This window comes from Gossypium hirsutum, chromosome A06 (assembly GCF_007990345.1).
Source record: "Gossypium hirsutum isolate 1008001.06 chromosome A06, Gossypium_hirsutum_v2.1, whole genome shotgun sequence".
In the NCBI taxonomy this organism is placed as follows: domain Eukaryota; kingdom Viridiplantae; phylum Streptophyta; class Magnoliopsida; order Malvales; family Malvaceae; genus Gossypium; species Gossypium hirsutum.
The window spans coordinates 126412056-126425688 of record NC_053429.1 but is presented as its reverse complement, the minus strand read 5'-3'; the positions used below and the strand labels follow the sequence as shown (position 1 = coordinate 126425688).

At 36.6% G+C, this 13633-nt stretch overlaps 2 protein-coding genes across 2 annotated transcripts; one reads left to right on the top strand and one right to left on the bottom strand.

Moving 5' to 3' along the window:
* The first annotated feature begins 284 nt into the window (after positions 1 to 284).
* LOC107933627 (protein PFC0760c) lies at positions 285 to 2445 on the top strand. Its single transcript, XM_016865885.2, has 2 exons — positions 285 to 815; positions 1777 to 2445. Exons 1-2 carry the CDS (start codon positions 395 to 397, stop codon positions 2292 to 2294), a joined length of 939 nt encoding a protein of 312 aa, XP_016721374.1. The 5' UTR covers positions 285 to 394; the 3' UTR covers positions 2295 to 2445.
* Positions 2446 to 4178: 1733 nt separating this feature from the next.
* Positions 4179 to 13570, bottom strand: LOC121230575 (DNA ligase 1). The gene is made up of 3 exons (XM_041115489.1): positions 13424 to 13570; positions 13040 to 13283; positions 4179 to 4525 (listed from the first exon to the last, which is right to left on the bottom strand). The coding sequence occupies exons 1-3, from the start codon at positions 13568 to 13570 to the stop codon at positions 4179 to 4181; spliced, it is 738 nt and encodes a 245-aa protein (XP_040971423.1).
* Between the last annotated feature and the right edge of the window lie 63 nt (positions 13571 to 13633).

Genomic DNA, 13633 nt, shown 5'->3' with positions numbered 1-13633 from the left:
AATTAAAAAATTTCTATTGAATTGATATGACAACTTGAAATAAAGAATATATATACATTTGGTAGTCATATAACAAAAAAAATTGACGTAGTAATGAATTTAAAATTTAGTAGAAATTAGACTTAAACTTTGAAATCTAAAAAGTAAAAGGACTAAAGTTCTAATATATGAAGAGTATATAGACTTAAAACAAATTTAACCAAAATCTAATAGACGAAAATTTGTCTAAAGTTCAAAATTTCTGCTCGGCCCAATAAATATAATTCGATTAGGGCTAAATTTCTGACATAGAACCCATATCCGATCCATGGACTTGGGATAAGTGAGCACCGTTTCAAAATGATAATTTCGAGATTCATTTCACCATGCCGTTGCTATAATCCAGGGGAAAAAAATGGAAATCGAAGGTGCAGATGGTTCAAAATTGGCGCTAAAATCCGGTTCAAAAATCACATTCGGGAGAGGTTCAGGGTTTAACACCGATGACCGGACCGTGTCTCGTCGTCATGTTGAACTCGAGCTCGAAACTCTGGTCGACAAAAACGGCGAGACTCGAACGGAGGAGCCTAGTGTTTCATTTGAAGTTACCGGTTTGAACCCGGTTTGGGTACGGAGAGGAACGAATGGGGAGATTAAGGTTTTTAATAGTTCCGACAAAGGTCGGCTTGAAAACGGCGATTGGATCTGCTTATCGGGTAGGGTCCCTGTTTGGTTTGTTTTGAAGAAAACTGAAGAAAATGAAAAAGAAGAAAGGGATTTGGGGAGTGATAGTGGAGCAGAGAGTGTCGATATTGAAGATATTGACCCTGTTAAAGGTAATAGTTTCTTCTTATTTCTTAAAATTTTGTTGGATAAAATTTGTGTTTGGTTGCTGAGAAAATGAAAATCCTGGGAAATTTATTTATTAAACACCAACTTCAGTTTATTTTAACTTACATGTAACTTCACATATTAGAAATTCTAAATACCAACTTTTACCTGGATAATCTAAGTACAGATTTTTTATTTATTTAAAAAATTGGGCTTCTTATATCTTAAATTTGTTAGATTAAACTTGTGTTTGGTTTCTGAGAAAATGAAAATACTGGGAAATTAATCAATTAATTACATTTTATTTTAACTCAGTTGTAACTTTATATTATGGAAGTTTTAGTTTTTAGCTGGATAATAAGTGTTTAATGCTGAATTAAAAAGAAAAAAAAGGTATGAGCTTGAAGTGGTGTGAATGGCTTGTAGTTTCTTAAATTTTCTAGATTCAATTGTGTTTGATTACTGAGAAAATGAAAATACAGGAAAAATCAATCAATCAATTACATTTTATTTTATTTGTTTTATATTTTGAAAGTTAAAATTTTTAGTTGGATAATGAGATACTATATGCAGAATTTAGTTTGCTAGTTATCGTGGTGGTAAGAATGGCTTTTTGTTTCTCAAATTTGTTAGATTCTTTTTGTGTTTGGTCACTGAGAAAGGAACTCCAGGAAAATTAATCAATTAATTACATTAGTTTTAACTGATTTATGACTTTATATTTTGAAAGTTCCAATTTTTTGGTTGGATAATGAAATGTTAATGCATAATTTGGCTTTCTAGTAATTGGTATGGAAAGGATGGTTTCTTGTTCTTAAATTTGTTTGATTCAATTTGTGTGTGTTTACTGAGAAAAGAAACTGCAGGAAAATTAAGCAATTAATTACTTTTTTTTTTCCAACTATTTATGACTCTATACTTTGAAAAGTTTATAGTTTTAGTTGGATAATGAATTGGTAAATGCAGAATTCGGTTTTCTTGTAATCGGGCACGAGTTTGATCGATACCCTAATCAAAGATTCTGTAATATAAAGAACTGGGAATGGTTTCTTGAGGAACACGGAAACGGTAGCGATGATGAAGATAATGATGATGATGAAGCAGTCGAACAAAAGAGGGGGAGAAGTAAGGGGAAAAAGAGAAAGAAAGGCGACAATGATGATGACGATGACTGGACTGGTGATAGTGAGGGTGAGATTGTGGAGGTTGCCACGAAGGGAAGAAAAGTCCAGGGAGCGGTTTATTCTACAAGATCGAAGGACCGTGACAAGTCAAAGAAGAATGGTGGCAAAATAAGGAGTTCCACATCGAAGAAAACTATCACAGCAGGGGAAGAAAGCGGTGTCGATGACGATGACGAAGATGATGAAACGCTCGGTGGCTTTATCGTGGAGGACAATGATGCAGAATTGGAAGAAGAAAGCGAATCAGATGAAGAAGAGGAAGAAGATTTTGATGATGGAGACGAGGACAACAACGACTAAGTAAATTTGTAAGTAGTTTGGCTTTGGTAGTTGATCTGTTTTATAACTAGCATGACATATCGAAGCTTCGGTACATGTCCCGAATAGGTGAAGTATAATGTCAAGTCGTGTTGTATTTTTTATGTTATATTCATGTAGTGTAATTGTGTCATGTTCTTGTCAAGTCTGATCGAAAATCATGACCCACATCCCAATCCTTGATCACATTAGCAGCACTGTCACATTCCACGCTTAGCTTCACGTAACTTTAATCCCAAGCCACCATCAAACCATCATAAATGGCCAACAACTCAGCTTGCAACACCGATCCCCACCACCATCCGATTTGCCATCCACAGCCCCATTTGCATTCCTTATTATATGTGGTCCTTGGAATCTCCGTATATGTAACCAGACACTAATCTCCGGACACTTATAAGCTTCTGCCACCGTACAATTACCGTCTTTCGCTCGATGGTAAACACACTTGTCTGGACCAGCACTCAAATTAATCGGATCCTTGGACTGAGATAATTTTCCTAGACCCGCCAGTCCCAGTTCCCATTCTCATCAACTAAATCCTTGACTTTGGCCATGAAATCAACACTTAAATTACCCAGTTTTCTAGACCCATAAAAATTGAATCAAAATCAAATGCGAACTTTTTTGAATTAATTCATTGGTGTCGAATAGATTTTGATTAATCAAAATTTTAAAAATAGTTTTTATATAATTTTTAATTCATTTTTACTGATTTAGATATAAATATTTATTTTTATATTATAAATTCAACATAAATTGAGTAAAAAAAGTATGAATCCAGTCTCGATAAAATTTTAACTAATGAATTGAAAATCAAATTAAATTGAATGTATTTAAGTAATATCCAAATCAAAACCGATATAAATTTTAAAGGATATTGAACTAAACATTACTATTTGAATCGATTTTCTGGAATTTTTTCTCAGTCCAGAACTACAGTTCATCTGAAGGCACTAGTCTTACCAAATAACATGCAATTTGAGGATATTAATAATTAACAAACTAATGAAATCTCAAATCCTTTGCCTCGGCTATACTGTAAAATCCTGTGACAGGATCATTTGATTGTCTTGGCAACTTGCTTCCAATGACGAAGCTTGTTCGGGATCCTTGTCTTTTCGAACATGAAAAAAGCTGTGAAACCATGTCGAAAGACCCCCACGGGCTTCCACCATGCCAAAAGCAGCATAATTAACTGGACTGGTCGTCAAAGAGCTAGCTTTCACTTCCCAAACCTCCGAGGGTTCAAACCATACATCCAGTTTAACTTTGTTGGCGACATACCAACTTTGGTTTTGGAATCATCTTCGAAGCTAGCCTGGAAGATATTTCGGTAAGAATTTTCTTCGAAAATACTGTCTTTAATTTGCATAAGGTTTCGAATTCTGCTGTTTTACTGTCATAACAAGCCATAAGAAACACGAAGTAAGTGCCTTTTGCTCGAGACGGCCATGGTATGCAGCGATTGAGACTAGATCGAGTGAGTCCCGAATGCCTTCCATGTACTCTTTCTTCAGTTTCAACCATGGATTCATACGCATCATTTAAGCCTTTAATAGCAAGGCTTTCACAATTTGCATCCATGACAGCTTTTAGGAACTTTTCGATCTTATTTTGCTTAGGATTTGTCGACTGTTATGCAGTTGCGAACTGAAAAAATCCGGATTCTTCCCGGAACGAGCTGTTGTTCATAGATCAAATTACCATTAAGATACAATATATCAAAAGCAAATATGCAAAATTGAACTTTAATCTCGATCAAAGCAACATGTTTACGTCTTCGAGTGCTTAGAATCTGATAAGGCAGTGTTTCGTGTTTGTCAAGCTCGTATGCAACGATTTCACAGTCCAAAACAAACGATTTTACCCCGGATTTCTTCGATCTTGATACGGAGATAACAACATCGGGAAACATTGCGGAACTGGTTCGAGATTGCGGGTGTAAATCTCCACTTTCCCGTCTTCCATGTAATGAATTAGAGCTCGTTCACCATTGTACTTATAGTCGCAATCATATGCCGTACCATTAAATCTTTCGATTATCTCCGATTCAGCTAGACTTGGTTTCACCAGCATTGGCTCGACCGGAACTTCGATAGAAAAGCTGTATGAACTAGAAAGTTTCGATATTCCATCGTTGAGAATCGCCCATATTAGCTTATCATAAACCAGACAAACCGAATGCACTTGCTTTACGATCTCCGCAGCCTCTGGTGAATCCAAAGGTTCCAAATTTTGATTTTCGTTGTATATAGAAGCTTGTCCCAATGCTACTAAAAGACTCGAAACCGAAAATCTGATCCGATTGCTTGTTTAAGGGGTAAGCAGATGAATTATATGCTTAACTTCATTACTTCCAATAGACATTACAAGTTCTTCAACCAAATCCAGTTTCTTCCTTCTACATTCTTTGGCAATGGCGAGCAATGCTTTGAATACTTTAGAAATCGTAAGAGGCTGTTGGGGTTTGATCAACACCGTCGATCATATAGTTTCCGTCGTTTAGCCGAAATCTCTAAGCGTGTTGTACTGGTTTCTGATTTCATCTTCAGGTTTGTTGTACGCTTCGACTAATGCAGTGATGATCATGTTGTTCCAATAAGGTCGGAAGCGTGTAAATTATTGTACTAAAAAATCACACAAAGTTCAATTCCCAAGAAAGAGAGGTGGATCACAAGGATCTTTTAAGTACCAAGTCTTTCCTTAGTCAGAATATCCCTTCTATCCTAATTTAATAGCACAATTAAATACTACTATTATACCCTCAAATATTGAAAGAAAAATAGGACAAGAAAGAACACAAGAATTTTAACGAGGTTCAGTAAATCATACCTACGTCCTCGGGCACTAACACCAGATGATAAATTCACTATCTCCAAAATATTACAAACAAATAGAATTCCCTAAGAATTCTCAAATGAGAGAAGAGAAAAAACTAAGAGAGAAAGAATGGTTGGTATGATTGAAATGAGAAATGGTTAGGCCTATTTATAGTTGAGGTTCAGGGACTAACTTGCAATGGCCTAAAAATTAGGGACCAAAATTGTAATTATCCCATTCAACTTTAAACCCACTTGCCAACCACTTTTTACTTTCGGTGCCAATTGCACCTCCTACCATTTTTGAAATTTCAACAATCTCCACCTTGAAGATTTGATTAGGATAATCACATCTTCACACACTTCCTTCAACTCCCCAAATTCGATAAAGTTATCTTTTGTAGTGCCTCCAAATACGTCTACTACAGATAACTTTATCGAATTTGGGGAGTTGAAAGAAGTGTGTGAAGATGTGATTATCCTAATCAAATCTTCAAGGTGGGGATTGTTGAAATGTCAAAAATGGTGGGAGGTGCAATTGGCACCGAAAGTAAAAAGTGGTTGGCAAATGGGTTTAAAGTTGAATGGGATAATTGCAAATTTGGTCCCTAATTTTTAGGCCATTTGCAAGTTGTCCCTGAACCTCAACTATAAATAGGCCTAATCATTTCTCATTTCAATCATCCCAACCATTCTTTCTCTCTTAGTTTTTTCTCTTCTCCCATTTGAGAATTCTTAAGGAATTCTATTTGTTTGTAATATTTTGGAGATAGTAAAGTTATCATCTGGTGTTAGTGCCCGAGGGCGTAGGTATAATTTACTGAACCTCGTTAAAATTCTTGTGTTCTTTCTTGTCCTATTTTTCTTCAAGTTCCACCCACAACTTATTTGCAGAAGTCTGCTTTGAAAAAGCATACCTCTGCTATCGAGAAAGGCATGATCTAATTGTGCCACATGCCAACCGATTGATCGCTTTCCAATCTTTCTCCTGTACATCATTTGGTTACTCTTCATCAATGGCAATGTCTAGACCCTGCTGAAAAAGGGCATTTAGAACCTCACTTTGCCACATACCGAAATGGCCTGTGCCATCAAAAATCTCCACGGCCAATCTTGCTTTTCCAATTGTCGGTCTTGTCCACATGGACGATGTTGAAGCTCCTAAACCGTCCATCTTCTCTATAATCTTTCAATATACCTAAGGAAATCTTTTCTGATGTGGAAGATCATTTTAAACTGCAACCACAGAGCATACTACGATTAACCTTCGGCTCTTGATACCACTTGTTGTTCCAATAGGGTCGGAAGCGTGTAAATTATTGTACTAAAAAATCACACAAAATTCAATTCCCAGGAAAGAGAGGTGGATCACAAGGATCTTTTAAGTACCAAGTCTTTCCTTAGTCAGAATATCCCTTCTATCGTAATTTAATAGCACAATTAAATACTACTATTATACCCTCAAATATTGAAAGAAAAATATGACAAGAAAGAACACAAGAATTTTAACGAGGTTCGGTAAATTATACCTACGTCCTCGGGCACTAACATTAGATGATAACTTCACTATCTCCAAAATATTACAAACAAATAGAATTCCTTAAGAATTCTCAAATGGGAGAAGAGAAAAAACTAAGAGAGAAATAATGGTTGGTATGATTGAAATGAGAAATGGTTAGGCCTATTTATAGTTGAGGTTCAGGGACTAACTTGCAAATGGCCTAAAAATTAGGGACCAAAATTGCAATTATCCCATTCAACTTTAAACCCACCTGCCAACCACTTTTTACTTTCGGTGCCAATTACACCTCCCACTATTTTTGACTTTTCAACAATCTCCACCTTGAAGATTTGATTAGGATAATCACATCTTCACACACTTCCTTCAACTCCCCAAATTCGATAAAGTTATCTTTTGTAGTGCCTCCAAATGCGTCTACTACAGATAACTTTATCGAATTTGGGGAGTTGAAGGAAGTGTGTGAAGATGTGATTATCCTAATCAAATCTTCAAGGTGGAGATTGTTGAAAAGTCAAAATGGTGGGAGGTGCAATTGGCACCGAAAGTAAAAAGTGGTTGGCAAGTGGGTTTTAAGTTGAATGGGATAATTACAATTTTGGTCCCTAATTTTTAGGCCATTTGCAAGTTAGTCCCTGAACCTCAACTATAAATAGGCCTAATCATTTCTCATTTCAATCATCCCAACCATTATTTCTCTCTTAGTTTTTTCTCTTCTCCCATTTGAGAATTCTTAAGGAATTCTATTTGTTTGCAATATTTTGGAGATAGTGAAGTTATCATCTGGTGTTAGTGCCTGATGACGTAGGTATAATTTATTGAACCTCGTTAAAATTCTTGTGTTCTTTCTTGTCCTATTTTTCTTCAAGTTCTACCCACAACTTATTTGCAGAAGTCTCATTTGAAAAAGCATACCTCTGCTCTCGAAAAAGGCATGATCAAATTGTGCCACATGCCAACTGATTGATCGCCTTCCAATCTTTCTCCTGTACATCATCTGGTTACTCTTCATCAATGGAAATGTCTAGACCCTGCTGAAAAAGGGCATTTAGAACCTCACTTTGCCACATACCGAAATGGCCTGTGCCATCAAAAATCTCCACGGCCAATCTAGCATTTCCAATTGTCGGTCTTGTCCACATGGACGATGTTGAAGCTCCTAAACCGTCCATCTTCTCCATAATCTTTCAATATACCTAAGGAAATCTTTTCTGATGTGGAAGATCAGTTTAAACTGCAACCACAGAGCATACTACGATTAACCTTCGGCTATTGATACCACTTGTTGTTCCAATAGGGTCGGAAGCGTGTAAATTATTATACTAAAAAATCACACAAAGTTCAATTCCCAGGAAAGAGAGGTGGATCACAAGGATCTTTTAAGTACCAAGTCTTTCCTTAATCAGAATATCCCTTCTATCGTAATTTAATAGCATAATTAAATACTACTATTATACCCTCAAATATTGAAAGAAAAATAGGACAAGAAAGAACACAAGAATTTTAACGAGGTTCGGTAAATTATACCTACGCCCTCGGACACTAACATTAAATGATAACTTCACTATCTCCAAAATATTACAAACAAATAGAATTCCTTAAGAATTCTCAAATGGGAGAAGAGAAAAAACTAAGAGAGAAAGAATGGTTGGTATGATTGAAATGAGAAATGGTTAGGCCTATTTATAGTTGAGGTTCAGGGACTAACTTGCAAATGGCCTAAAAATTAGGGACCAAAATTGCAATTATCCCGTTCAACTTTAAACCCACCTGCCAACCACTTTTTACTTTCGGTGCCAATTGCACCTCCTACCATTTTTGACTTTTCAACAATCTCCACATTGAAGATTTAATTAGGATAATCACATCTTCACACACTTCCCTCAACTCCCCAAATTCGATAAAGTTATCTTTTGTAGTGCCTCTAAATACGTCTACTACAGATAACTTTATCGAATTTGGGGAGTTGAAGGAAGTGTGTGAAGATGTGATTATCCTAATCAAATCTTCAAGGTGGAGATTGTTGAAAAGTCAAAAATAGTGGGAGGTGCAATTGGCACCGAAAGTAAAAAGTGGTTGGCAAGTGGGTTTAAAGTTGAATGGGATAATTGCAATTTTGGTCCCTAATTTTTAGGCCATTTGCAAGTTAGCCCCTGAACCTCAACTATAAATAGGCCTAATCATTTCTCATTTCAATCATCCCAACCATTATTTCTCTCTTAGTTTTTTCTCTTCTCCCATTTGAGAATTCTTAAGGAATTCTATTTGTTTGCAATATTTTGGAGATAGTAAAGTTATCATCTGGTGTTAGTGCCCGAGGGCGTAGGTATAATTTACTGAACCTCGTTAAAATTCTTGTGTTCTTTCTTGTCCTATTTTTCTTCAAGTTCCACCCACAACTTATTTGCAGAAGTTTCCTTTGAAAAAGCATACCTCTGCTATCGAGAAAGGCATGATCTAATTGTGCCACATGCCAACCGATTGATCGCTTTCCAATCTTTCTCCTGTACATCATTTGGTTACTCTTCATCAATGGCAATGTCTAGACCCTGCTGAAAAAGGGCATTTAGAACCTCACTTTGCCACATACCGAAATGGCCTGTGCCATCAAAAATCTCCACGGCCAATCTTGCTTTTCCAATTGTCGGTCTTGTCCACATGGACGATGTTGAAGCTCCTAAACCGTCCATCTTCTCTATAATCTTTCAATATACCTAAGGAAATCTTTTCTGATGTGGAAGATCATTTTAAACTGCAACCACAGAGCATACTGCGATTAACCTTCGGCTCTTGATACCACTTGTTGTTCCAATAGGGTCGGAAGCGTGTAAATTATTGTACTAAAAAATCACACAAAATTCAATTCCCAGGAAAGAGAGGTGGATCACAAGGATCTTTTAAGTACCAAGTCTTTCCTTAGTCAGAATATCCCTTCTATCGTAATTTAATAGCACAATTAAATACTACTATTATACCCTCAAATATTGAAAGAAAAATATGACAAGAAAGAACACAAGAATTTTAACGAGGTTCGGTAAATTATACCTACGTCCTCGGGCACTAACATTAGATGATAACTTCATTATCTCCAAAATATTACAAACAAATAGAATTCCTTAAGAATTCTCAAATGGGAGAAGAGAAAAAACTAAGAGAGAAAGAATGGTTGGTATGATTGAAATGAGAAGTGGTTAGGCCTATTTATAGTTGAGGTTCAGGGACTAACTTGCAAATGGCCTAAAAATTAGGGACCAAAATTGCAATTATCCCATTCAACTTTAAACCCACCTGCCAACCACTTTTTACTTTCGGTGCCAATTACACCTCCCACTATTTTTGACTTTTCAACAATCTCCACCTTGAAGATTTGATTAGGATAATCACATCTTCACACACTTCCTTCAACTCCCCAAATTCGATAAAGTTATCTTTTGTAGTGCCTCCAAATGCGTCTACTACAGATAACTTTATCGAATTTGGGGAGTTGAAGGAAGTGTGTGAAGATGTGATTATCCTAATCAAATCTTCAAGGTGGAGATTGTTGAAAAGTCAAAAATGGTGGGAGGTGCAATTGGCACCGAAAGTAAAAAGTGGTTGGCAAGTGGGTTTTAAGTTGAATGGGATAATTACAATTTTGGTCCCTAATTTTTAGGCCATTTGCAAGTTAGTCCCTGAACCTCAACTATAAATAGGCCTAATCATTTCTCATTTCAATCATCCCAACCATTATTTCTCTCTTAGTTTTTTCTCTTCTCCCATTTGAGAATTCTTAAGGAATTCTATTTGTTTGCAATATTTTGGAGATAGTGAAGTTATCATCTGGTGTTAGTGCCTGATGACGTAGGTATAATTTATTGAACCTCGTTAAAATTCTTGTGTTCTTTCTTGTCCTATTTTTCTTCAAGTTCTACCCACAACTTATTTGCAGAAGTCTCATTTGAAAAAGCATACCTCTGCTCTCGAAAAAGGCATGATCAAATTGTGCCACATGCCAACTGATTGATCGCCTTCCAATCTTTCTCCTGTACATCATCTGGTTACTCTTCATCAATGGAAATGTCTAGACCCTGCTGAAAAAGGGCATTTAGAACCTCACTTTGCCACATACCGAAATGGCCTGTGCCATCAAAAATCTCCACGGCCAATCTAGCATTTCCAATTGTCGGTCTTGTCCACATGGACGATGTTGAAGCTCCTAAACCGTCCATCTTCTCCATAATCTTTCAATATACCTAAGGAAATCTTTTCTGATGTGGAAGATCAGTTTAAACTGCAACCACAGAGCATACTACGATTAACCTTCGGCTATTGATACCACTTGTTGTTCCAATAGGGTCGGAAGCGTGTAAATTATTATACTAAAAAATCACACAAAGTTCAATTCCCAGGAAAGAGAGGTGGATCACAAGGATCTTTTAAGTACCAAGTCTTTCCTTAATCAGAATATCCCTTCTATCGTAATTTAATAGCATAATTAAATACTACTATTATACCCTCAAATATTGAAAGAAAAATAGGACAAGAAAGAACACAAGAATTTTAACGAGGTTCGGTAAATTATACCTACGCCCTCGGACACTAACATTAAATGATAACTTCACTATCTCCAAAATATTACAAACAAATAGAATTCCTTAAGAATTCTCAAATGGGAGAAGAGAAAAAACTAAGAGAGAAAGAATGGTTGGTATGATTGAAATGAGAAATGGTTAGGCCTATTTATAGTTGAGGTTCAGGGACTAACTTGCAAATGGCCTAAAAATTAGGGACCAAAATTGCAATTATCCCATTCAACTTTAAACCCACCTGCCAACCACTTTTTACTTTCGGTGCCAATTGCACCTCCTACCATTTTTGACTTTTCAACAATCTCCACATTGAAGATTTAATTAGGATAATCACATCTTCACACACTTCCCTCAACTCCCCAAATTCGATAAAGTTATCTTTTGTAGTGCCTCTAAATACGTCTACTACAGATAACTTTATCGAATTTGGGGAGTTGAAGGAAGTGTGTGAAGATGTGATTATCCTAATCAAATCTTCAAGGTGGAGATTGTTGAAAAGTCAAAAATAGTGGGAGGTGCAATTGGCACCGAAAGTAAAAAGTGGTTGGCAAGTGGGTTTAAAGTTGAATGGGATAATTGCAATTTTGGTCCCTAATTTTTAGGCCATTTGCAAGTTAGCCCCTGAACCTCAACTATAAATAGGCCTAATCATTTCTCATTTCAATCATCCCAACCATTATTTCTCTCTTAGTTTTTTCTCTTCTCCCATTTGAGAATTCTTAAGGAATTCTATTTGTTTGCAATATTTTGGAGATAGTGAAGTTATCATCTGGTGTTAGTGCCCAAGGACGTAGGTATAATTTACTGAACCTCGTTAAAATTCTTGTGTTCTTTCTTGTCCTATTTTTCTTCAAGTGCCACCTACAACTTATTTGCAAAAGTCTCATTTGAAAAAGCATACCTCTGCTTTCGAGAAAGGCATGATCGAATTGTGCCACATGCCAACCGATTGATCGCCTTCTAATCTTTCTCCTGTACATCATCTGGTTTCTCTTCATCAATGGCAATGTCTAGACCCTACTGAAAAAGGGCATCTAGAACCTCACTTTGCCACATACCGAAATGGCCCGTGCCATCAAAGATCTTCACGGCCAATCTTGCATTTCCAATTGTCGGTCTTGTCCACATGGACGATGTTGAAGCTTCTAAACCGTCCATCTTCTCCATAATCTTTCAATATACCTAAGGAAATCTTTTCTGATGTGGAAGATCAGTTTAAACTGCAACCACAGAGCGTACTACGATTAACCTTCGGCTCTTGATACCACTTGTTGTTCCAATAGGGTCGGAAGCGTGTAAATTATTGTACTAAAAAATCACACAAAGTTCAATTCCCAGGAAAGAGAGGTGGATCACAAGGATCTTTTAAGTAACAAGTCTTTCCTTAGTCAGAATATCCCTTCTATCGTAATTTAATAGCACAATTAAGTACTACTATTATACCCTCAAATATTGAAAAAAATTAGGACAAGAAAGGATACAAGAATTTTAACGAAGTTCGGTAAATTATACTTACGTCCTCAGGCACTAACACCAGATGATAACTTCACTATCTCCAAAATATTAGAAACAAATAGAATTCCTTAAGAATTCTCAAATGGAAGGAGAGAAAAAACTAAAAGAGAAATAATGGTTGAGATGATTGAAATGAGAACTGGTTAGGCCTATTTATAATTGAGGTTCAGGGACTTACTTGCAAATGGCCTAAAAAATTAAGGACTAAAATTGAATTATCTCATTCAACTTTAAACCCATTTGCCAACCACTTTTTACTTTATATGCACCTCCCACCATTTTTGACTTTTCAACATATCAGACCTGATCCAACGCCTAAATCCGACACTAGTTCATGCTTGGGAGCTATCTTATTAGCCAAAAGATGGAAAACAGCAAGCAAATCACGTGGCGCAGTGCGCACGACGGTCCTTAACATATTACAGGCGACGTTCACGTCGTTGCGGCACACCCGTTGAGTGATAAAATCAAACGTCCGGAAGAGAAACGAGAAAGGAACCCCATCGCTCTTAGACCAATACGCCATTGATTCCGAAATCTTCTGCCGCTGTTTTCAACAAAGATACCTTGCAGCTATTCAGTTCTTCACCAGTCATCTCTTCAGACTCCATGAATCCCGAAATATTCTTCTTTTTCTTTTTCATCATCTTCTTCTCCAAATAACTTCCATTATCGTCGTCTTCGTACTGGCATTGCTTTAATTCCAGGGTTTTGGTGTTTAGCTACTGATTCAGCCTTGTCAGAAGCAAATGAATGTGGGATTTTGCGCTTTTTGGATAATGATTGGTGTTTGCTCTTCGTAACAGCGGCGGCGTTGAAAGCCGTCGAAGCCATTGGTGTCTGGCTCTAGTTTTTTGTTTGTTCTCTCTAGGGTAATAAAAAATTGGCGTAAGGTGG

What these genes read in the sequence shown, in the direction of transcription:
- LOC107933627 (XM_016865885.2), top strand. Translation starts at nt 395, where the DNA reads ATGGAAATCGAAGGTGCAGATGGTTCAAAATTGGCGCTAAAATCCGGT. An exon ending in AGATATTGACCCTGTTAAAG is followed by an intron (nt 816 to 1,776) that starts GTAATAGTTTCT and finishes TGGTAAATGCAG; the next exon opens with AATTCGGTTTTCTTGTAATC.
- LOC121230575 (XM_041115489.1), bottom strand. Translation starts at nt 13,570, where the DNA reads ATGGCTTCGACGGCTTTCAACGCCGCCGCTGTTACGAAGAGCAAACAC. An exon ending in CTGGAATTAAAGCAATGCCA is followed by an intron (nt 13,284 to 13,423) that starts GTACGAAGACGA and finishes TGTTGAAAACAG; the next exon opens with CGGCAGAAGATTTCGGAATC. An exon ending in GGATTTAGGCGTTGGATCAG is followed by an intron (nt 4,526 to 13,039) that starts GTCTGATATGTT and finishes TGGATTCACCAG; the next exon opens with AGGCTGCGGAGATCGTAAAG.